Source organism: Phyllostomus hastatus, unplaced genomic scaffold (genome assembly GCF_019186645.2).
Source record: "Phyllostomus hastatus isolate PE091 unplaced genomic scaffold, TTU_PhHast_1.1 phas_contig_137, whole genome shotgun sequence".
Taxonomy (NCBI): Eukaryota; Metazoa; Chordata; class Mammalia; order Chiroptera; family Phyllostomidae; genus Phyllostomus; species Phyllostomus hastatus.
The window spans coordinates 4002085-4027317 of record NW_025333583.1 but is presented as its reverse complement, the minus strand read 5'-3'; the positions used below and the strand labels follow the sequence as shown (position 1 = coordinate 4027317).

At 40.5% G+C, this 25233-nt stretch overlaps 1 protein-coding gene across 4 annotated transcripts in view; it reads right to left on the bottom strand.

Moving 5' to 3' along the window:
• Positions 1-25233, bottom strand: part of DOCK10 (dedicator of cytokinesis 10) — a 227440-nt gene that overhangs the window by 20843 nt on the left and 181364 nt on the right. For all 4 annotated transcript variants that reach the window (XM_045853121.1, XM_045853131.1, XM_045853114.1 and 1 more), the window contains exons 27-47: positions 23459-23530; positions 21742-21888; positions 20067-20150; positions 19018-19114; positions 17173-17217; positions 15443-15618; positions 15199-15315; positions 13976-14087; positions 13143-13264; positions 12937-13051; positions 12781-12847; positions 12509-12556; positions 11890-11991; positions 9797-9921; positions 8403-8515; positions 6850-6987; positions 6024-6206; positions 5363-5473; positions 4123-4338; positions 2540-2597; positions 2118-2216 (exon numbers count right to left, since the gene is read on the bottom strand). In XM_045853121.1, coding sequence (XP_045709077.1) covers positions 2118-2216; positions 2540-2597; positions 4123-4338; positions 5363-5473; positions 6024-6206; positions 6850-6987; positions 8403-8515; positions 9797-9921; positions 11890-11991; positions 12509-12556; positions 12781-12847; positions 12937-13051; positions 13143-13264; positions 13976-14087; positions 15199-15315; positions 15443-15618; positions 17173-17217; positions 19018-19114; positions 20067-20150; positions 21742-21888; positions 23459-23530 — 2347 coding nt within the window. The remainder of the gene's footprint in view (positions 1-2117; positions 2217-2539; positions 2598-4122; positions 4339-5362; positions 5474-6023; positions 6207-6849; positions 6988-8402; positions 8516-9796; positions 9922-11889; positions 11992-12508; positions 12557-12780; positions 12848-12936; positions 13052-13142; positions 13265-13975; positions 14088-15198; positions 15316-15442; positions 15619-17172; positions 17218-19017; positions 19115-20066; positions 20151-21741; positions 21889-23458; positions 23531-25233) is intronic.

Below are 25233 nucleotides of genomic sequence, written 5' to 3'. Positions count from 1 at the left end.
TCTCTTGGTTTTCTCATTTGTAATCAGGAGCGGGCAACAGCACCTGGCTCCTAGACTTGTTATTGATGACCAACTGGGACGCTGCCCCAGAATGGAGCCCGGTCCAGTGCCTGACGTGGGCACCGGCTTTGGGAGTTATAGCTAGAGTTTCTGTGGGGAGTCTTCATGTTTAAGTATCATCTCGTTGGCTATGTAACTTAGTCATCACCTCCAAACGTGCTAAAAATTATAACGATAATAATTACTGCAGCCTAATCCTTACATTAAAAAGTCTACTTTCCTACATCTCTATAATAATATTCCTGCTGTAATTAAACATATATTAAAATCCATGAGAATGGATTGTGGCAGGAAATGTCATGACAGACTTCTCACAGGATGATGGGCATTATTAGAGCTGTGTTTTCTGGAGTCACCTCTATTTACCCGCATTATCACCATTCACACATTGTTTGAAATGTGTGATTGGTTCTGACTAAGAAACATTGTAACAAAAAGTGGACCGAGGACTTCAAATATATGGATACGCAAATACGCTAGTGCCTCATAAATGATCGCATTCCTTAATGTAAAGTTTACTAAACAAATGCATTCTTTTCTCTATGGGTATGATACATTCTAATATTATTTCAGGTCTAAAAGTAGATCTTTAAAATGTTCTGAATATTAAAGTCCACACAACATTTTGGGATATAAGTTTCCACAACTTTTCAATTAACACATAGTTTTATCAGGTTTCTCTAATTTTGTGTTTTAACTAGAGTTTGAAACAGTCTTTATGGAACTGTGTGGTATCTGGTAATGATAAAAAAAATGGACGGGGAAGGAAGGCATATTAAATAGAACAGTAATGATTTTGGTGAGTTGCATATGAAAGGAAGGCTCAACAGGAAACTCGGAGCTGAGGGAGCAGGTCCCTGACTCTCAGTGCAGGCGTGAGCTGTGGTGCGGGGCCTGGTCTCTTCTCCACGGTCCCCGAGCAAGTGGCCGTGCAGTCCCACAGTTCACTCCGGTCATTTGGTTCGAATGTCTTCTCTGTAAAATCCACCGAGATTCTTTAGAAAATACATCCATGTTTAAAAGTATAAGGGACAGCCCTGGCTGGCGTAGCTCACTGGATTGAGCGTGGGCTGTGAACCAAAGTGTCGCAGGTTCGATTCCCAGTCAGGGCACATGCCTGGGTTGCAGGCCACGGCCCCCAGCAACCACACATTCATGTTTCTCTATATATACTTCCCTCCCTTCCCTCTCTAAAAATAAATACATAAAATCTTTTAAAAAAGTATAAGGGACAAATTACATTTCCAAAATACTGTAACTAAAGGTCATTTACCTTTTGTTTAGTACTTTAATCTTTATATCTAAAGATTTTCTTCTATTTTTTATACACTGACTTCTCCACAGCTTTTGGAAGCTTAAGTTGTGAAGCAGATTGCAGCTCATAAACTTGGGGTTTGAGCAAACTTTTGCAAAAGAAAATGGATTAAATGTGTTGACTATATTGCCAAATCTTTTTACAAAGAGTAATTATTTAGTCATCATTATAAAATCTTTTTTATCAGACAATGAAGATAGGATATTTCTAATAGGTGGAAATCAATATTATAAATTATTACATGTTATAAGTTGTCAGAATCAGTTATGCATTTGAAAAAGGAAATGGGACATGCTAATTATAACTACAGTCCTGTATATGCACTTTAGTTATATGTGTTCATTTTACATCCTTTTTTTAAAATAGTTTTATTACATTTAAAAATTAAAATAGACTTCTCTTGCAATTTTAAATAATTCATCAATTTCAGAATAAAATCCCAAAGGCAGACTAGCGGGCAAATTGGTAGCAAAATATGGCCATAACTCATAATAATATAGGATAAGATGAAGTTCTGTTTGCTGGAAACTTATTCAGTAATCTAAACCTCATAAAATTTGAAGGGATGGGACTTCTCTGAATGCTAGGAACTTCGGGATTTTACAGAGTCAGTCATGTACGTCTGACACAGTGTTTGCTCCTAGGAATACAGTCAAGAGTTTCTCTGAAGTAAAATTTAAGCTGCAGCTTCATTTCCTCCGCACTGTTCCGTGGGGTAAAGGCGCTCAGTTAGACCACTCACTTCCGCCACCGGGACTTGTTAGTAATGGGTTGCTATCACAGGGGTGGACGTCCTCCGAGAGCAGGGACGGTGTGCAAATCTTTTCTGCTTTCCAGTAACCTATGGTAGTGCGAGATGAGGTTAGCACATTGCCGCACGGCTGTGTTAATTCAAGCCTACAAAACTACACATCGTTAACCGACGCACCACTCTCACTCCAGCTAAGAAGCTGACAGGCCTGCTGTACGTAAAATCAACATGATCACGGCATGAAAGAGAGAGTTAAAACTTCAGAGCACAACATAATTAGACATATTTGTGATAGCTAATGATATTTAATAAAACATAAAAGGTTAAACAGTCTAAAATTAATAAATGACTTTTAAGTTAGGTTCTGACATGTGGATTCCCGGATGTTGCCCCCCATCCCCCGGCCACCTTACCCCTTCTTTTCAGGTACTCTGCAATGAGGGCGGCGATGTGGATGTAGCACATGGCGGCCTGTAGTGGGACAGAGACCGTGTCAGCGGAAGGCACACCGTGCATTCAGCTTTTTGCCTAAACCTCGGGTGAGCAGTATCCCACGTCGGCATAGGTGGAAGAATCTTTTTAATAACAAAACTAAGAATCAATTAGATTTCAGTAGTTTTCAGGTGCATGAATAAGTCGGCCTGAAGAATCTTCCCATTCGCCTTCCTTCCTTAATACCTAAGTCTCTCTCTCTTTCTCTTTCTCTAAGTATATACAGGGGTGGGCAAAAGCAGGTTTGCAGTTGTTCATAGTGAAAAAGACATGCAGGTTGTGATTATCACAATAGCTGAATAAACTGTGTTTTGCGTCTGCCCACCCGTAAACCTACTTCTGCCCACCCATATCATGTGTGTGTGTGTGTGTGTGTGTATATATATATAAACATGTATTTATATAATTATAAATATATATTTAAATCCACAGTTCTCTTTTCTTGTGAAAACTGTAAATTATAGCATCTGGATCTAATCTGGAAACAGCAAAAGCTGTCCTCCTACTTTTCTTGCCTCCAGTGACCGTCCTCACTCGGATATGTGCCGCCTTTACAGTGGCTGCCTCGCGAGGCGGCCCCTGGTTAAACAGTGAGGCCTAATGTGTCGTGTCTGCTCCCCTCACCCAGAGGACACAGGCGACATTTCACCGTTCCCCAGTATCTCCTGTAAAACCTTAAACACTGCAGAACACAGACTAGAACTTGACGTGTTGAAGACTTCCGCTTTTCCCTTTGAAGTTTCATGGAGGAATTTTCCCATTCTCAGGGCGGTCCGAGGGAAATGGAGTTTTGCATTCTTGTCCTCATCGAATGGCCACCAAGCGAGGCTCTGTTTCCACCCCAGAGTCCTTCACGAGCGTTTATAAGTGCTTTAGGACTACCCGAGACAAGTTAATCTCTTTCTAAAGGGGGCATATGTCTGAGGACAAAGCAGAACTTTCCTATTTGGTGTCTGGAAGCCATCTGTGAATTGCTGCTTATAAATCCCCCGAGTGTTTAAACTGACATAAAAATGGTAGCCATGGTTTGTAACCTTCACCCAGTGCACTCTCTCCACTCATGCAGCTCTTGGGAGTGTCGCTTTCTTCATCGCTTGTGCAGACTGGCTGCCAGTGAGGACAGATCACTGCAGCCTGAGTTTACTCACCGAGGTGGTGAGCTTCCCCGTCCATCTCTAATTATAGGGAAGAAGCTTTAAAACAGAGACCCCTAACTTACATAAGTCTTAATTTCCAGAACCCTTACAGCCATCCTCCTTAGCCTTAGGTGTGTAGAATTCAGCTCTACGTGGCATAGCCTACAATTGTCCCTACAGACTCACCTTTATTTGATTTCATTTACATGGGGTCAGGCAGCAAATTTAATGCACGTAATGTGTAATTAGGCCATATCCAGATTAGTGGGAAAATATGATCATGTTTTATATTCCTGCTGTGAATGAAAATCCCATCGCCCTGATAGAAAGGACAATGCCGATGGCGAAGGACAGCCCTTGCCAATCACCTCGGACAGGTCTCCATTTCTCGCGTGGATCTTGGCCATGCTCTCCAGCCAGGTCCTCCGCAGCTCGGGGGTGCTCGCATAGGAGTTAGCCAGGCTGTACTGGAGATCCACCAGCATCTCAGGGTCCTTCTCGTGCTCCTTCATCTGAGCCGTGGCCATCAAAACAGTCCTTATGCGTTTGGTCAGATCTTTCACCTCTGCTGGGAAATTGCTGTTCTTTGGAACAGAGAGAGCCCGAGTCAGTATCTGCTTAGCTTTCAGAAGTTAGGCTGCTAATTATGGCTTGGCATCACAGTTTGGTGCATCCTATATATTGTTCATAAATATGCACATGCTTTATACATGCATCCTATGCATTGCAATTGTGGTTATGCACATTCAAAATTAAGAATTGCAGTAGGTTACATTTCTTGATCTTCCATCCCACCTTCTAGTAATAGTATCCTGATTGGCCATTGAGACGCTCTCCTCTCTGCCTCATGTTCATGTGATTTGAAGGGATCTAATTCATTCCCAGGCAATGTGGCGGTGGTGGGGGCACATGATACTGGCCGAATCAGTCATATCCTTTGGTTCCCACCAGGCCACAGTGATTGGTTTAGGGATGGGCATATGACACAAGGTTGAATGAAAGAGATTCAGTTCTGGGACTTCAGCTGGCACTATGGGACAAGGCGCTTTTTCCACTCGGGGAATACTACCAGCATCCTTAGAATTTTTGAAAGAATGAACTCATGGGGAAAGCCTACCTGTAACTGGAATACACAATGTGGAAATTTAAACTGAGAGGTAGGAAGATGGGCAAAAAATAGACAGGAGGAGGAGGGCATCTGAAAACATTATTTTGACCCCTGGGTTTAGCCATGCCTGAAGCCAGCCTCCACCCCTGGACTTTTCCATATCCTGACTAAAGGAAAGTCTTCAGAATGTTCTAAACAAAAGATAAGATAAATTTGGCCAAGAATGGAATTATGAGAGAATCACTGGATGTCTGGATATTTGGATATTTGTGGTGTTTCCTTGTTACACACTATTCAACCACACATCTTGGAAATTCCACTTAGCAGATTACATTCTGAAAGTGTTAGAACTGATGATCAGTTCAGACATGCAAACATAACGTAAGGACTCAAAACCTCAATATACAAAATTTCTATTTCTTATTGATTTAGATATCTCACAAAACAGTCCAGTTTAGATTGTTCCCAATTATTTAAAAGGCCCACAAACCATTTCTTACTTTCATTTGTTTGTCTCCATTAGCAAAATTATTGGTGATTGCAAGGGAATGCTGAAACCGAGAGCCTCCGATCCCAGCATCGGCTATCAACTGACTGACAGCCTTGATGAGCTGAAAGAGAAAAGACGAATGGGACCACAGAAGTAAGTAACTCAGAAATAGGAGTTATAAAGAAATCCATTGGATGAGATGCATGCATTGTTAATTTCTCCCTGTAGACCCAAGGAATGACATCGTTATGTATTAAATCTTTAGAAGGCCCATCCTGGGCTTTACTTATAAACTTAAATACTTAAGGAAGGTTGCAAGAATCTTAGGAGGCCTTGAAGAAAGAAATTTATGCATTTAGGATCTGGTGGGATTTGGCATCCTAGAGAAGCCATGGATTCTTGAGTTGTATACTCTGTACATTATATTGGTGAAGAATTCTATCCTGGCTGAAGAAAGGAGAAGTTCAGGTGGAGTGATGGACCTTGGTGATGTCTGCCCAGCCACCTTCAGCCCATGAATCAGAACTCAGTGTGATGGGCACCTTTAAGAGCGGAATCTGTCAGAAGCACTGGTGCCTGGTTGCTCTGCAGACAGCAGGCTCTCTTATCAACGCTGAAACAGAGGAGTGGCTTGAATACAAACAGCATTACTGAAAATGAGCAGCACTTACTTGTAAGTGGGATCGGACAATTGACTTCTGCTTGTTAAATTCGAAATTCTTCCTCATGAAGAAGTAGAGGAGTGCTGACGCTTCTGTCTGAGTTGACCGTGACCTGTGGTTGCAGCATTTTAGGACTTCGTAGCAGAACGATCCACACAGGTCGGCAGGCCCTTGGAAAAACGCTGAAGGAAACTACGGAAAGGGAAACGCTGGTGAGGTCAGCCATGCTCCTTCCTTGCGCTCTGTTCTCTCCGGTATTTTAAAATTTCTTGGAATGAAATCCTTCTTTCTTTCCTTCTAACCCAGTCTTTTCTTCTATTTGCAAGTGGAAGAGGTTATACTATTATTTATTAAAATCTATGTTAGTATTCCTCTTTTTTTCTAGATGTAATGATTCTCTCTATTGTAAGTATTCCTTGTAGAAATAAATAATGATAACCCAAAAGGGCTGAGTGAGGGCTTCCAAACGTTTTCTGTTTGCCCCACATTGTAAAGCCACAGGGGCCCTCCAAGGTCATGGCTGTAGCTACTTTCATATGCAACCTTCACTTGGCATGAAGGGACTTCACAGTTCATGGTGTGCATTTTCCCTAATTCTGCTGCAAAACACTGAGAACTCAAAGAATTGGTGGCCAGAGGTTACTTTCATTCCTTTTTGATATCCAAGCAGATAGGCTGTCCAGGCTCTGAGGTTATCCTGAGGCCATGAATCAAGGAGTTTAATAAAACGAAACATACCAAAATGAAAGAAAACATACCTTCCCTCCATACCAGGAGACTTAAGGATTAGTGTGCATTGGTTGTCACCCTGCCATCGGAGCCGGCGCGCTCTTACCTTGCACACAAACAGTCTCAAGGAGGCGAACACATGCTTCAGCGCTGCAGCTGACTGGTTGACTTGGAAGAAGAGCATGTAGGTGTCGAAGACTCGTTTCATCAGTGAATTTTGACATTCCGATTGCTGGAGTTGTCTCTGGAAAGTTAACACAGAAGCTATTTGGGAGGAGGGAAAGGACGCCTGAATTCTCTCAAAGATATTTTTGGTGAATCTACACGGTGGTAGCACAATTCTGGGTGATGGAAATAAAATGCTGAATAAGAAGAGAAGGTCTACATCCCTGGTGAAGCTGACATAGCAGCGATCGAAAAACATTCCTAAATGAGAAAATAGAGTAGAAGGATATGTTATGATAGAAGGTAATTGCTGTAGGGGTAGGGTTATCCTTTAGATGGGGTGGTTAGGTAAGACCTCTCCAATGGAAGGACTGACGTGTGAGCTAAAGCGTGTGCCGTGGGCACATCTAGGGGTGCTGTCCAAAGAGGGAGACTTGAGTCAGGACACAGGAGTGGGGAAGGAGCTTGTGGCTTCAAGGCTGAGGAAAAAAGATCAGAACAGTCTGAGCATGGGAGTGGGCTGAGGTCATGAGAGAGGTAGGAGACACGGTCACAGACGGGCAAGTCGTCACGGGCATTTGTGAAGCCTGTGAGAGGTATGAGCTTTGAGTGACATTTCCACTGAGCCATGAAAATTAAAATGCGGTGATTGCTTTCTCTACCACCATGCTGACTTTTCACCTGCAGGGCTTTCTTGGTGTACTCATTCTGTTTGACGTAGACTTTATTCCACACATCCGACTTTTCCTAGTTCAAATCTTAACATCCATGAACTCATTAGGTGCAGCTAATGTCTTTAGTAGCTTTACCGAGGTTTAATTAACATGCAATTTCTATAGTTAGCATTTTATAAAATATTATATAAGGGGAACTGTACAGTATATACTTTGTTTTGTTTGTTTTCTTTTATTGAACACAACAGAACTGTATCAATTATATGAATATAACACCATTTTTTAAAGCCATTCTCCTGTTGATATACATTTAGGTTGTTTCCAGAATGTAGTTATTAAAAATAAACTTTTCATGAATATTTGTGCACAAAGGTTTGTGTGGACAAATGCTTTTATTGCTGCTAGGTAAATTCCTAGTATAGGGATGGTGGGTCACATGACCGATGTGATACATGTTTAATTTTTTACACTGACACACCATTTCCCAAAGTGTTCATACCATTTTGCATTCCCCTTACTAGTGAACAAGAGTTCTGGTTTCTTCATCTCTTTGCCATAACTTGGCCCAGTCAGTCTTTGTAACTTTAGCTATTCTAATAGTACTTAGTGGAATGATTTCACTAAAGAGATATCAACTGAGCAATAGTCAACTCCTGATAAAATCTGTATCTCATCTTTAACATGGTTTCCACTAACACTTAGGTTGATTCACACAAGGTTAAGTGATTTCATAAAATATTTTAATTCAGGTTCCTGACATCACATGCCTTTCATACCTTGCACTGTATCACGTTGCAGAAGAGGCTGTGATCACACTCACCTGGTGAATCTGAGTGAAGAGAGACAGCAGGTCCAGAATAGTCAGGCAAACCTCTGTAGCTACATTGGCCTCTGTGTCCACGTGGTGCACGATGTCTATTTCATTGGAACTGCCTAAAAGTACAGAGTAGAACATGCGTGGAGACATCTAAGGTACCTCTTTGCATCCTATCATGGACTTTCTTTTGTTATTACATACTCAGTGCTTACTGGTGTTTTAATGAAGCATTTATTAAAATGCTTTTGTTTATTCAACTTCCTTATGGGCTGAATCAAAAACACCAGAAAGAATCTTTAGTGGATTCTATAAACTAAATGTTTGTGCCTCCCCAAATTCATACGTTGATGTGAATTCCAGTGTGATGGTGCTTGGAGGTGAGCTCTTTGCTGGGTCATTAGCTCATGAGAGTGAAACTCCATAAGTGGGATTAGTCCCTTTTAAGAAAAGACACCAGAAAGACGGTCCCTCTCTCTCCATCATGGAAGGACACAGCAAGAGGGCAGCCCAGCCAGCTGCAAACCAGGAGGTGGGTTCTCACTGGACATTAAGTCTACTGGCACCTTGATCTTGGACCTCCCAGCCTCCAACACTGTGAGAAACAAATGTTGTTTAAGTCACCCCGTCTATGGCATCTTGTAGCAGCTTCAGCTAAGACAGTGTGTGTTCCCTGTCACTATGTTCAGCTGCAGAGAGTCCGAAGACCAGAGTGGTCTACTTCCATTACTTCCTACATCTTTTCCACTAATTCAGTCATTGCCAGATTCATGTTTCTTCCACAGTTAGTCTGGGTCAAGTAGGCTCCCAGGCTAAGAGACCAAATATATGGTCTCAGAGGATGATCTCCATTCAAGGCCTACTCAGACAGGCATTAAATATATTTATAGGATATGGCATACACCTTCCTATGGCTCACTGTGGTCACGTGTCCATAATCACTAACACTTACATGATGCAGAACTCTGGCTCCGTGTTTTCCTCACTCACAAGCTGAAGTGCGTGCATCACTGAATTCGAGATGTCACGCTTCCTATTTCTAGGCCATGGACACTGTTTTCCTCTTCCCACAGGGCAGCCAGTAAATAACCCGATCGAGAGAGGACTGCATAACCCTCATAACGCCGAAGACCGTGTTTTCAGAGGAGCCGCACTAGGCATCTGATACTGAGAGTTCTGCTTTCCCTCTTCTTTCCTCATGAGAACACTGTACATTCTAAGCACACCGTGGTGAGTCCCTCTCTAAGAACCCCCAGGCTGCAGCAAGCCTGAAACACGGTGACCTCAGCAGTGCCACAGCGATCTTTCCATTTCTGACACATTATGATGCATTTCACAGCCTACAGCTGTCTAGAGAAAACCCGATCATCACCTGTTCCTATTATTTCTCATTTACTTACTGGTCATGGTGCTGTCTAGCATCTGTAAGAGTTTGGGGTTGGAAAGTGCATTTTTGCCTCGAATTATAGGTAAAGTTTGCGATCTGTGCTGCTTGTGCCCTTCGTGACTGGGATTGGTGTTCATCCTGAAAATTAAATGGGGAAAATGGTTAAAGTAACAGGGGTGGGATAGCCAAATGTGCATTCAAGTATTCTAGACTGAGGCAAATATAAAGCCGTTTTTTGAATTGAGACTCTTTATTGAAAATGTTAATTAAAGTGGACGTAATACAAGGGACTTCAAAAATCCTTTTGAAGGAGTTTTATTTGAGCCAAAAGAAAGGCTCAGAAAGATAAGCAATACAGAAAGATAATAGAAGAGTAATAGTGAATTTAAATCTGTATAAGCATATTCATTGGTATTTAATGAATCATGGGATTCTGTGGATGTGAGGCTGGCTATTGGTAGATCACGAAGGCAGAGTGGCAGATATTAAAAATGTATTACAATGCCGGGTAGCTCCATTGTGTGAAATTATTTTTAGGAGGCAAAATGTGTGAAAAAGTAAAATCTAGTCTAAAACAGCTCTTGCTCTCCTAGATGTTCATATTTGGAAATTCTTCATGTTTCATCTTTCCATTTGAATCCTGTTGACACAGGATCCATGTGGGGCAGAGAGAGCTGGGGGGCCTCTGGGAGGCGCCTTCCCCAGGGCAATGACCGTGACCTGCAATGGCTCTCACTCAATGCCTCCTTGGCACTTCCAGCTAGGGGAATGAGCCAGTGGTACTGGGGTAGTAGGGATACTTCCCATTCTCGTCTGTGACTGAGACTACCATTTGGCCAAGGTAATAGAATATGCCATTGAGGATAGCATATAATGGGGGGTACCCTAAAGGGTCAGGCCTGAAAAAGAGACCATGGTTTCCTCTGTGTCATGCTCCTCAAATACTCTGACAAACCTGGGTCCCAAGACATTTGACTTTGGCTTTCAGTGGCCAGGGTGTTTGGGTCATTCCTGAAGCTACAGGGAATCATGGGATCTGGGACAGAGGGCTTGGACCTTTGGGACTGGATTATTTCCAGAATTTGAGTTCACTTCCGCTTAACTCCTGGAGAGCCAGCCCCAGTTTCTAGGAGGGGAGGGGCAGAAATGGTCAGGATCTGTCCAGATGGTTCAGAAAAAAACCATCTAACATGTGCAGAACTGCAGTGACCTCAGGGAGGTTATTATTGTCATTAAATGCAAAAAGTAACTGTCAATAGTCCTCTATTTTCTTACCTCTATCAAAACACCACCATTACATTTTTTCCTTTAGTTTTTCACAAAGGGGCAATTTCAAGGGATCCTCATAGACAGAGAGGCAAAATTTGTTGGCTCTATACCACTTTAATATTTCTTTCTAAAACTCTTTCTAAAATATAGACATTTAAAAATATTATATATTATTATACCTTTGGGAAGCATAAATCAAACTGGAAAAAATTTCAGCAAAGGCTTCTTATTTAGTAGGCCCAGAGGAGCTTTAAGGTAGGATTCCAGGCCAAATGTTTCCCATAAAATAGGTTAATGAATATCCTACATGCCAGTGGAGTCTGTCTAATGACGAGGAATCTAAAATGAGCTTATGCAGCCATCCATACTTCCTCATTGCCTGGTACTTTTTAAAAAGCAATTTCAGCTCTAAGAACACTGCTAAAACACCAAGATTACTAAAAATAATGGGGATACGTGACTTCACATGTTACTCTGTCACTAGGAGATTAGCAAACTTTAAACGAGGCATTTATTGGAATTATTCCTTTTCAGGCTCAATTAAATTAAGATAGTCATTAACCCTTATTCTATGCAAGGCATTGTGCTCTTGGTACATGTAAATTAGTGATAGTCTTTGCCTTTTAAGTTTTATAATTAGTGGGGAGATAAGGAGGTACCTAAGAAGTTTCTTCAGAGAAACACAGTTGAATTCTGCATTTGGTTTGAAATATATATACATACCTACACACGTGTGTGCACACATGCATGTGTGTCCACACCCCCAGATACATGCATAGACATGCACAAACATAAACACACAATATAATTTTAAATATCAAGCAAATGTGGCATTACCATTGTGACAAGAGGCCTGAGTTCTGGCAGGAAGGATTCGACCCTTTGAGAGTTCCATTGTTCTGGGTGGACTGCACAAATTTAAATGCAGCAGCAATTTTTCTGCAAGAAAAATAGGTGTTTTTGTCATAGCTCAGTATTTGTGCTTTATATATAAATAAAGAATGGTAACTACAAATTCACATGCTGTGAAAAAGAAAATCACATTTCCTTCTGGAAATGGAGAACCCCCCGGGGACGCAGCGGCGGTGCTGAGGGCTGGGCTGTGGTGCATGAGAAAAGAACGGCAGCACAGTTATTCCCGACTAATTTTTCTTTTTTGTTTAGTAGGAATATTTTCTTAAATTGGTATCTTCCCAGTTTTATCCCAATACAGGCAGATACATTTGTTCCAAGATGCCTGAAAGGCGGTTTCCTCTTAGAAATGCATGTTTTGTGGTTTTCTACCTCTACGGCTTTATGGACAGTTGTCAAACTTCTAATGTGAGGTCAACTTGATCATCTTTATTTGCATTTTAAAATTTCTATCATATATTTATAAGTCTAACTCGATGCATTAATATACGTCATAATTCTTTCTGAAAAACCAGACTAACCTATTGGAAATTAAAATTATTACCTTATTATATTGCGTTTTCCTAGGTACCTGAAACTTTGAAGACAAACTCTAGAAAGGAAAAAAAATCACATTTAAATCATTTGCATTTTTATTTATGCAAACCATTCATTTAAATACATTAAAAGAAAAATATTAAATTTCCTTTAAATAGTGTATGTATTATTACTGATAGATAACTCACCATATGGGTACTTAAAATGTAGAATGGTATAATGAACTACTTAGAAGGTTACAGAAAAAGAAAGTGTTAACTAGTCAACACTATAACTTACTCCAAGATGCTGAAGAAGTCGGACAACTCTGGACTGGGTGCTCTTTGCCAGTACGCGATGAGAGTCTCTGAAAGGAAACACCATGTAGTATGAGACTCTTTGAAATTCAAGGCGCTATTCCTTTTAAAGATTTTAATTTTAAAGAGCTCTCTTTACCCTCTGAAATATTCTTTATAATGTGAAGAAAGCACATAAGAAGACTCCTGGTTTCTGCTTGATCTAACTTGTCAAATCGAAGCGTTGAGCCTATCAAAGACAAGGGTCTTGGGATCTAGGAATCAAAGAACCAATAAGCATTGAGTAGAGTATGAGACTTCTGAGCCCTAATGTGCTGAGCAAGACTGGAGGGGAAGTCCTCCTACCTTTTCACAGTTGTCAGTCTTCTCACTGCTCTTCTCATTGGTACTTGGGTTGGAGTCAAGACTTGCTAAGGATGCTCTGGAATCAGCATGGTTTACTGTAGAAATAGCTATTGATGAAAATGCTGTAAACACAAGCCACAGCACACGGATGATAATGAGATGTATGGGCACAGATGCAAAACAAGCTAAAATGATGAACCAAAAAGATGTTGACCTTTGAGCAGTGTTTTGAAAGCTTGACATATGGAGTCTGGGATTGGCATGAGAGATATGAGACATTTTGAGCGTCATTACAATGGCCATGCCAGCGTTAAGGATTTAGAAAAATTTTGACCATGATAAATGGAAGCATAATAAAGCTTGTTTCTTTGATGTCTTAAAAAGCTTTTTAAAATAGTTCCTGTTTTAAGAATGCTTTAATAAAAGTTCACAAGGATACTTTTTGGGAAAAAGCTTTCAGTTTTTGACAGCTTATAAGGAATCAAGATGAAATTGTCAAAATTGTTCTTTAAGTATTCTTTGAAGTTGAAGAGCTATTTTATTTCAGAAGGCTGCATGCAGAGAAAGCTTAAATATTGTTTCCAGAAGGAAGCACAGTTTGGTAACATCTGAGTAGACTACTCCTTGAGCCAAATAAAAATGAAATCCAAGTAGAAGAGGAAATCATTGGATGGCGTTCCAAAATGTAAAAAGACTCTTCAGCTATATAAATATAGTATACTTTGCCATACAAATGATGTGTAATGGATTACCGACTGGGTGAAAACACAGTACTATACAATGTGAACATGGATGACTGTTAAACATAAGTGTCCTCAGAAAGTCTCATGTACCTGCTATGGAATTTAAAACATCCTTAGAAAATGATGTATCCACAGAGTTTGCATGTTTCATAGCTGACTGGCTGTGAAGTCCTCCATTGGGGCTGAGGTCATCTCTAGACCCCTGTATTCAAAGCACAGAAGAAATTAATAGGATTTGTCATATTTCAACATTGCAAACCCACCCATGCCTTCTTCACTGTGCTTTCAATTAGATGACATTTGATTTGATCTGTTATATTCCAGCCAAGGTCTTCTGCCAAAGCACACAATAATAATGAATATAGTCAAAACCAAACTTTTGGTCACAGTTTGATTTTGTATGTGATTTAGAAAATTTTTACAATGTAGTGTAAACTATCTTTTAGGTATAGACTAAATGACTGAAATGGTTATTTATGGATTACATTATAGAGTATATATCATTTTTATCACAGGATATCTTATGTGTATTACTATTACTAAAAATGAGATTCTAAATACTTACGATGTACTAGTTTCTGTGATAAATGTTTCCTATTACACAATTTAATCCTCATAAGAAACCTGTGATGGAGGTATTTTTATCCCATGTTATAAATAAGAAATTAGGAGCTTGAAGAAGTTGGATAATGTACCTAATATCACAGTTAGTAACTGGTACTACTGGGATTTGAACAAGGTCCAAAAAACAGTTCCTAAGGCACAGCACCCAACTTCTAAATGGTACTATCTTGCATGGCTGCTGGTTTCAGCAGTGCACTAATGCAGCTGGGGTCTGAACACAGGTAACAGATCCCAAGAGGGTTTGTTGTACAGTCACTATGATGACTCAGTGGAGAAGGCCGACAAACAGGCCACTCGAGGGCTGTGACTTGGCTATATGACAACCAGGTGGTCGGTCATGAAGCTGATACAGAGAGGTGGTGGGAAAGGTGTCCGCTGAGGATGGGGCTGTGGATGCAACCAAGGAGCCTGGCGGAAGCTGGAGAGAACTGGAAAATGATGCAGAGGACAGAGGAACATGACAACACAAAGTGCTGGAGAGATGGGCCAGGTAGAAGGCTTCAGTGACCAATCTAGGACACTTCAGTGACCGATCTAGTGGCACTCATACGAATGTCTCAGAAATACCTTGCAAGAAATGCTGTTTAATCCTTAGTTGCTCACAGTTGGGTGGAAGCGGTATCCAGGCAAATATATACAAAGGCTACCTTTTCATTCCAATAGACATTGGAAATAGTAAGCAGACTTGCCTGGTTCGACGTATTGGCAGTGAAAGGAAACAGGTCCTTCAGGTAAATCCTTGGCATGTTGTCCAGAAGCATGCCGTAGAGGGGCATGTATAAACTTGCTACCTGGGCCTGCTTTCTCTGGGTGAACAGGGAGCCAAAAGAAATGATACACGTGAAAATCAATGGGCTCCTGGGTTTGATTACACATTTAATGCAGCGTGCCATTAAGTGGTGTTTAGGGAAGGAAGAAAGGAAGGCCACTTACTGGTTCTCTGTATCGATCATCAAATGAATGCTTAGCCATTAGATTTTTCAGGACAGCCAAAGCTAAGTGCCTGATATCTTGGTCTTCCTGCAGAGCAAAACCGACTTCTCGGAGCAGAATCCCGATTAAGAAGTGCTTGCGGCAAAACTCATTCGTGACGGAATATTCAGGCATATCTTCGTGAGGCAAGTAAAGAGACCATGTTATTGAAAAGCAAACGATCGCTTTATAATCAAGATAGATTTATCAAAGTACTGTCAACGGCTCTCCCTAGCGGGAGGATTCGGTGATATGGTGTTGCCACAGAGACGGGAAAGACGAGAGAGGAACATTCAGTAAGAGCGGGGGCTACTGGGTGCGCGTGAATACAAGCAATGCATGACGTCAAGTATCCAGTGCCACGAAAGTGGCGTGTCTTCAGTGTCAGAGCTGAGGGGAGATAAAACTATTTTCTGTCTGAGGGACTCAGGAAATGTGTAACTGGAGTTGTAATGTGTTGAAACGGGCCACTGAGGATGCTTAAGAATTGGAGGTGCAGAGTTGTGGACACAGCTGGAGGCAGTGGGGGAAGAAGACACCGGGAGAAGATCCAGGGTTTCTGGGGCAGGTTTGAGGGGAACACAGGTATGGGGCACAGTAAGCACAGCACCCAAAAGGGGAGGGATGAGAGCTCAGATTTGAGCCACAGATTGGGGATAGATGATGAGAAACTTAAGTACAAATTCCTTAGCTGGCATTTTGGTTTCTCTGCTATTTGTGCAACTGTAGAAATCCCATTTGCATTTCTCTAGGGGATGATAAGTCACTGAGGGCTTTGAGATCAGTGGCCCAGTCAGACCTGTGCTTTATTGACTTACAGATATGGTGGCTGGATGTAATGAATTAGACTGTAGGAAGGCATGGGGTGAGGGATACAGCACAAGAGGCTGTAGCAGGAGAGGGAGGGAGATACTAGAGGGCCTGGGTGGGTAGGACTGAACTAGCAGAAGCATCTGCAGGACAAGTTGTCTGAAGAATGGGAAGGAGCAAGGAGAGAGAAAAACCAAGGGTGGCTACGAAATCTTGAGCCTGAATTACCAAGAAAGGACTGTGAAGATTTCCAGGAATAATACACATTCATGCAGAATTGTCCAATGTGTCTCCTAAATGTAACTATTAATTATAGAACTAGCACCCACTCATAGAACACGTACTGTGTGCCAACCCCAGACTAAGCACTTTATAAACATTACCTTATTTAATTTTCAGGACAACCGGTAAGGTAGTTATGATTCGTATAATGAACCACTGGAACATTCCTGTTATATTTAATTTATAAATTTATGTGGTATCAATAATCTCAATTTTGAAAAAACAACCCAAACTAGGATGTGGTTTATTGAAAGGAATATATAAATCTACTTACATGGAACAAACATGCTATTCTATGTAGCTGGGGATTTTATTTATGATACACTCTAAAGGAATTTCAGGTCCTTTGGGAAATTAAAAAGAATTGAACTCTAGAGAATAAAACATGAAGGAAGTCAAGCTGAGGAACCATTTAATTATCTGTGACTAGAGAAACATTCAGACAATTTTTTGCTTATTTTGACTATATGGTATTAAATATATAGCTACTTATTAGCATTTGGAAACTAGACATTTGTAATATCTGTACTCATCAATGTTATAGGACTGTGACACGGTTATTGATGCTTAGGTAGTATCACATAAAATTCCATTATTACCTGATGCATGTAATTCTTGAGTTGTTTCTGAAGGTGTCAGAGGATCTAGATTTGATATAAATAAACAAAGTTCAGATATATCTATGCTTAGATACACACTATGTTTATCAGCTATGAATAATGTACACTGCAAAATTAAAATCTATTGTTCTGAAATGGGAGTCACTGCAGTAAAACTTTGTTTTTCAAGACCAATGCCTTAGGTCAGTTGTTTCATTACAAAGAATGCCGTGAATAGAATTATTTTAATCCTTAGCCTTCTGTTTGAGCACCTCCTTTGCCAGCAGAAATATGCTTGCTGTGAAACGTATATTTTTATGTTCACTGTTGATAATATTGGATCTATAAAGAGACAATCAGGCCTTTTTGTCTGAGCTACTGACCAATAGCAAACCACTGGAATCAAAGTGACCCAGTACAGGTGGGATTCCCCTGAGGCTCTTAACCAGCTTGGCTAACCCAATGATCACCTGGCACTAGTTGATAAAACAAAAACAAACACAGAAGTATAAACATTTTATTATACAAAATCACATTCCTATCCTTTTTTCTATGAAGGCATTTAGATTAAATGCACTTAATAAATTAGAAAGAGAATGGGATAGTGGATGTAGCTTGTAGTTAAGACGAGAATGACAAAACTTTTAGAGGCTGGATAATGTACTTGACTCTCTCCCTCTCCCCCCAGATATGAGTGCAAGTTATAATACACAGAAGGAGGCTCTTTATCATCCTACTTTGTGCTTTCTATGAACATCAAAATTGCACCTTGTGAATAATTTACTCACTGCTTAGAAGTAAAGTATTTAAGGGTAAAGGAGGTCAATTATACAGGTGGGGCAAAAGTAGGTTTCCGGTTGTTCATACGGAAAATAATACAATCATTAATGAATAATAATGCAAGAAGAAGCTGTGTTTCCTGTACTCACAACTGCACATCTACTTTGGCCCCATCCCGTGTGCTGATGGTGGAAGGAGACTTGACTTTGGGTGGTGAACATACAAGGTGATACCCACATGATGTGTTATAGAATTATACAAATAAAACTGGTTAATTTTACTAACCAATGTCACCCCAGTAAGTTTAATAAAATTAAAATTTTTAAAAGTTCGTAAATCATTTTAGTATTTTCTTTGCATCTTGATGCTTGATGAGTGTCTGATCATGCTCTGCCATGATCACGCTAGTACATGATTGTGGTAGAGAATGAACAATGCGTATGTACTGAATGTAATGAACGAAAACATTTCCTGTCCACCATGTATGCCACAGTAAGCACAGTAAACAAAATGTGGAGCACAGTTCTTACCTGCACACCCATCTCTGTGACCTTCCGACCCTGAGATGCCAACAATGTATAATGGTGCCCACCCACCTGCCTGCCTGCCTTCCCTCCAAGGTATCAGTTTCTTCGTCTCAAACTCACGTTGCAGAATCACATTCTAACATAAATGCACACATTAACTGATCATTTTAAATGAATGTATACTGAAAAATATAACTGTATCTCTGAAAATCAAAGGAGAGCTGTCTTTGGGAGCCAGCGTGGTGAAAGACAGTATGGCTCGAGGTTAACATTCTTTGAGCTACAAGCACCAATTTTAAAATTTTCTTGGCCTTCTCTTTAATGAAAAGGGAAACACAGACAAAAATTGAGAATTATAGAGCCAAACTCATTACCATGGGCCAACAATTTCTTTTGCATTTAAAAATCTGATTATCTGGGTCTACTGCTCATGTGACATCTTGAGACCAAACCAAGATAGAGGAAACAGGAAAAGTAACAAAAAACAAAGAAAAGTGTTCACTTGGTAGGAGCTGATGAAAACTCTTGGAATTGTTACCTGGAATGTTTGCTGATCTTATGGGGAGACACAAAGGGATAAAGTGCTCGTGCTGACATACTTCTTGAAGAAAATCAAATTTATACTGGCTTAAGGTCTGAAAAAGAGACAAGCTGATTGACTATTATTTACGCACCATGAAAGTTAGTATAAAACGAAAATCTGCTCTTGAATCTTATGCCTAGAGGGAAGATGTAATTCCTTTTGTGTGACCATCAGCTAATTGTTAAGTTTAAGGAATTTCATCCCCTCCCAATTGGTAAATGCAGCCACCTTCCTGTTCCAAGAGGTTGGTCAAAGCCTTTATCATCTCATTGTTAACCTACCTTGCTGACTCATTTTTTTCCACTTCTTTTAGCTTATATCATAATATGTTTATTTAGAGAAAAATAGTGCCTCGCCAATGCACACAGCCCTAAAACTACACTCAGATCATGAAACAGATCACTACAATCAACTCCAATGCTCTCAGGACCTAGGCAGACAATGATGCAGACGATAAAAAACGAAAGTGAATCTTTCTCTGCGCACCATTTGTTCTGAGGATGCATTATTAACTCGACCTCGCCTCTGCTCCCGCAAACAGTTTAGCTTTTCAGTAATATTCTGCACAGGACAGTGATGAATAGAGTCCAGACATGGTCTAAGACGACTGTGTGATACATGAGCTAAGAATAACCACAGAAGTCGGGATAATTAGCACGTTTCACAACTGTTCTATTTTCCCTCCCATGCAAGATAAGGAATCACTTTTTTAAGACTCAGATGGTATTCACTGTATTTGCTAACATCAGCTAATAAAATAAAATATATTCCTTTCGCTTAGATATTTTAGAATTATGTTTTCTGGCAACTTGAGTCAATAATTGAAACTACTGCAATTTATAAATGATGAACCATTTAAAAAACTGCCTCTCCTTGGTATAGAACTTATTTTTTTTTTGATGCAGAGAATGGATAAGTTAATGTCCTAGGCAGATATAAAGACTAACTTATTTATTTATGATGCCATCGCGGAGAATGCAGTCACTCCCGCACGCGGGGCTCACCTTGAGGTCCCCGGAGGAGAACATGCTGATGTAATTGTTCACCATCTTGAACACAAAGCCCCGGTCCATAAACGTAAAGCAGCGCTACAAAAGATAATGTTTTACATTCAGTCATTTTTACTTTTAGGATCATTAAAGATTTTAGAAAAGATAATGAGATTTATTAAAATAAAATAACATTAAACGAAATGTGTTGTATCGTTAAGTGTTTAAAAAATCTCTAAAATATGTTTAAGCATTCGTCTACCTATGGCAGCTAGTTAAAATGTCAGGTATAGTACACACATGAGAAGGTTACAACCCATACTAATCAATGTTATATATCCCTTGGAGGTTTGCAATTAAATATTAGAAAGTTTTGTATAGAAAGTTTTAGCTTTCAGTTGCCTATTTATTTTTTAAACAGGTACATTTTATTGTGGTTTTTTAGCAATCTGATTCCTGTGCTATACCGCTCTGGGAAGGCAGGGGGGTGGCAGAGATGGGTCGGGAAAACCTTTAAAACCGCACTGGCCTCCTTCAGCAGACTAGCTTTTTCTCTAGCAGCTCAAATTTAGAGAAGGTAAGAGATTCTGAGATTTCTATCATGAAGCTGCTCCCTGTCTCTCTTACTGTGTTGTCAAAATCTCTTAATAATGAATGTGTTAAGCAGTAGGTGGTTTTGCAGGAGACAGGCAAGCATTCCGAGCTGGCATAGCACCTACTCTTCCTCCAAAACACTGAAGGCCACGCGACCAGTAACCGAGCGACAGTGGCCAAGGACTGCAGTGGAAAAGTAGGAAGTGGGAGGCATGGACCACACAGGGTGGGGCAAAAGTATATGCAAAATAATGCAACAATTAATAAATAATAATAATATGAGAATAAACTGTGTTTCACGTACTCAAAACTATAAACCTAGTTTTTGCCCCACCCTGTATTTACCGATGAGTGTCTCGGGGCATTACAGCAGATCACTGTATGGGGGGACATTGCCACAGGTGTCCCATTCTATCCATTTACACATGTGGAAAACTCTTTGGGGACTTTTCCCACTGCTGTTCCACTCAGTATGGAATGCTCCCCTCTTGTCCAAAAGAGTCTAGGATGGTCCAGTGCAATGGTTTTGCATTTCTTGGGTCTCTCCTCAATTTTACTCACAAATCTCTGCTCAGAAAGGACTGGGCATAAAGTCTTGCTATACGTAGTCTACTGAGTGGAATGTCTTCCATGGAACTATGCCCATGCATAAACGAGAGCTATTTTCTCAAATAACATTCTTCCATTTGTTAGGTCATTTGTGTTTTTGTTTTGTTTTTCCCTTCTATTTTTGTCTTTATCCTTTGGAGGGTTTTTAACATACGCATTCATTCCATAATAGTATACTGCCTCATGTATATCTTCCTTTTTAACACAAATTTAAGCTCTTTCGACGACTCCTCTCATTTCCCATTAGAACAGAGGGAGAGGTGGACACCAGAGGGTGACCTCAGGCTCAGGTGATGCAGAGTCCTGCGGGGAGGAGGGGGGAGAAGAGGAACTTTCGAGACATCTGCACTATGCAGGCTCCCAGCAGGCGTGCCGGGTCCTTCCAGGCACTCCATCATAAGTGAACATGCGAATCAAATAACACTGAGAACATCTCGTGTCTGCGAGCACGGGGGCTTGGATGGACTGCAACCTCATATGACTGTACCTTAAGAAACCTGGCGACGCTGCTGTTGGCCCTTCTGGTTTCTTCAAGGGCATCTTTGTATTTCCAAATCACGTGATCAGACAGGATCATGACAAGATTGTCCAGTTCGTTTTGGTAAGATTCCGGAAATCTTTGAGCCCGAGGCAGCTAAGGAAAGAATGGATCATTTCTTTATAACGTGGCATGGGGAGATACTAAGCCTGGAAAAAAATCAACTGAAACAATTACTTCATTTTATATATTGCCAAACAAAGCGTCCTTTTGAAAACTTGGATGTGGTAATAAAATAGAAGCCCTTTTAACTTCAAGGTCATGATTTCCATTATTTTCATTTAATGTTTCCCTCTGTCTTGGCTAGTAAAATGTTCATGTTTTCATGAAAAAAGTAAATTGTTACATTTTTAGTGCAAACTCTTAAAACAGTGTAACATTTTCTATGACTCCTCACATTTTTTTTCAATTACATATAATTGAAAAAGTTTACATATAATATTATATTAGTTTCAGGTGCACAGGTGTCTGATTTAGCGATCTGACATTTGTATAACTTACTAGGTGATCCCCGCATAAGTCTGGTGCCCTGGGACCATACATAGTTATTATAATATTAGTGACTATATTACCTCTCACATCTTAATTCCCCTCACTGCCCCTTCAGGAAGTAAATACTATCAATAGTTTAATGAATGCTATTCTAGATTTCCTTTGACATATAGTCCTCTATTAGTTGAAAATCAGTTACTTTGATTTTTTAAACGGGAAACCCCCCAGTAAAGCACTGTAAAAAATCAATGAATGAATAACTGAATGAATAACTGAATGAGTACAGATGTTGGTTTGACATGTCCTCTAATAAGTACTGAGTTCCAGCTAGTCCTTTTGGGGATTTTATTTCAGGTCTATTGAGGTATAATTGATGTGAAATTAGAAGGTGTTTAAAGGTGTGCATCTTGATATTTTGGTACACATGTGTAGTGTGTAAGAATTTTCCTCATCTAGTCACTGAACACATCCATCACCTCACATGTTCAGCCTTTTCTGTGTGAGAATGTTTGCCGTTTTCTTCTAGCAAACGTCATTCCCAACCATGACCACCACGTCTCGGATGGATCCTCAGACCTTACTCATAGCGGAGAGATTGCACCAGCTGGTCTTAACTCCATGGTCCCGGCACTTGCCACAGCGAGTGCCTGTGGGACCTCAGAGTCAAGGGAGTTCTGCCACCACATGCAAAAGGGCTTGGCTGTGAGATTCCATATGGTTCATGGAATAAAACTCCATGGGTCCCTAAAGACCACCCTTAGGTCCAGGAATCCACTCATCCTGTCTGGACTCCTGCATACAGGGAAAGTTCCAGACACTCTAATTTCTAGTCTCCCATCTCTACCTCGTGAACTTACACACCCTCTTTGCATGAGATCGGTAAAATCCATTCATCCCACCAGCTGGCTTTAAAATTAAACTCACATTTTTACTATAGACAAAAGCACAAAAATCACTGTTAGATTGAGCCATACATTTCTAAAATTCTGAGTACCCAGCCTTGCAGGCAGCAGCAATAAAAACCATGGAGGTTAAGGGACACATGCAATCATTTCTCCTGCTTAAAAAGCAATGAACATGTATTGATAAAGTTGCAGAGTAAATGAAAATGGAACTCCTGACTGCATATTCATTAGTGTAATTGTTGGATAGTATTTATTGCCTGTGATCTTACCTGAATTTTATTTGTGTCAATCAAGTGCTGTGCCATTGATTTTAGGATAATTGCAAAGAAGAACCAGGAATGCTGTTAGGAAAAGAAAAGACAGTAAGAAATTTGCTGTCCTATTGTAAAATAATGTAATTCTGTTCTTTACAACTTGTGACATTAGAACATCTTTATCTAAAAATGTATGCTTTAAAAGTAAATGCATCAGAGCAATAATATTTTCTCCATTGTGTTAGAGTGATCTTTATCAAAGTTCTAATGGTAAAAGTAAGTGGCGGACATTCTGTTTTCTCTGTAATCTCAAAGAATGTTTGAACTAAAACAAGATTCCAGTGTACTTGACATGGTTAATTGAAGAGTAGTCTTATGAGGTCTTTATCCATGGGTCTGTATTTGTTTCACTTATCTAAACAAAACTCAAACCTTTTTGTTTTATAATAGATCATAGCAGGCCTACCCCTAACCTTTCCAGGGTTAGAGACAAGATTGAAAATGGATGCCTTATGTCTAAATACCTGAGTTCAAGTCATGCTAACAAAGTGTTAAATACAATATGTTTGATCACCCTACCTGGACAAGTAGAACTCCATGACAACTTGGAATCTTGTCCCAGAATGTGGGGCCCTGGGGAGAGAAGCCCCCTAGCCTACCCCCTCTTGTCTCTCGAGGCTCTGTCCTGCACCGTGAGAGGCCAGGTTCACGCGTGACTGTCCGGCCTGCACGTCCACGTGTTGTCCACAAACCAGCCCCTCCCTTCCACTGCAGACCACCCCCCACTTGGTCTAGGGTTGCACTCTGGCATCAAGCCTTTCCCTGTGAAGGCTGGAGTTAGGAATGAGGTCTAAGTGAGTCAGCCTGCAGGGCCAGGCAGTGGGAGCTCCTAGAATACTCAGGGATTCAGAAGGGCTCCCAGCGAGCATGTCTCTTGGCTACTCTTACACCTTTTCCTATGGGGCGGGCTCAGGTGGCGGAGACTAAAGCACACGTTCACAGCGGAGACCCCTGTTTCTCAGGTGTAAGGGTGAAAGGGTGATATTATCCCAGGCATGAAAAGTATAGTTTGTGTATATACAGTTCAAAGAATGCACCCCCCTATCATCTCTCTTTCTCTTCCCCTCCACCACAAAAATTTCTGAATTCTGGGCAGTCTTTCCCTTGGTTAACTTCATAATTTTGCTACCGATATTATACATTAAAACAATATATTTAGTTAAGTGAAATAAGCCAGGCAGTGAGGGACAAATACCATATGATCTCACCTTTAACTGGAACATAATCAACAAAAGAAAAAAAGAAAAAGAAATATAACCAGAGTCACTGAAAATAAGAACAATCTAACAATAGCCAGAGGGGAGGGGGGAGGTGACAGTGGGGAGAAGGGTTTTCAGGAACTACTATAAAGGACACCTGGACAAAACCAAGGGGGAGGGTGGAAGTGAGGGAGGGAGCTGGGTTTGGAGGGGGTGGGGAGAGAATACAGACAACTGTAATTGAACAACAATAAAATAATGAACAAAACAAAACAACATATTTAGTTTTGTTTGCCACTGAATTTCATATGAATGGAATCATCCTGTATGTATTCCCCTGCAATTGCCCTTTTCATTCAACAAATTATGTTTTGAGGTTCCTTTATGTTGAATCATGAAGCCGAGGGTCCCATATTGGTACAACACTGTGTGTCTAACCACAGCTTACCTAACTGCTCTGCTGTGGATGGGCAGTGGCATTATATCCAGTTTCAGGCTGATACCAACCATACTGCTAGGGACTTCTGAGTA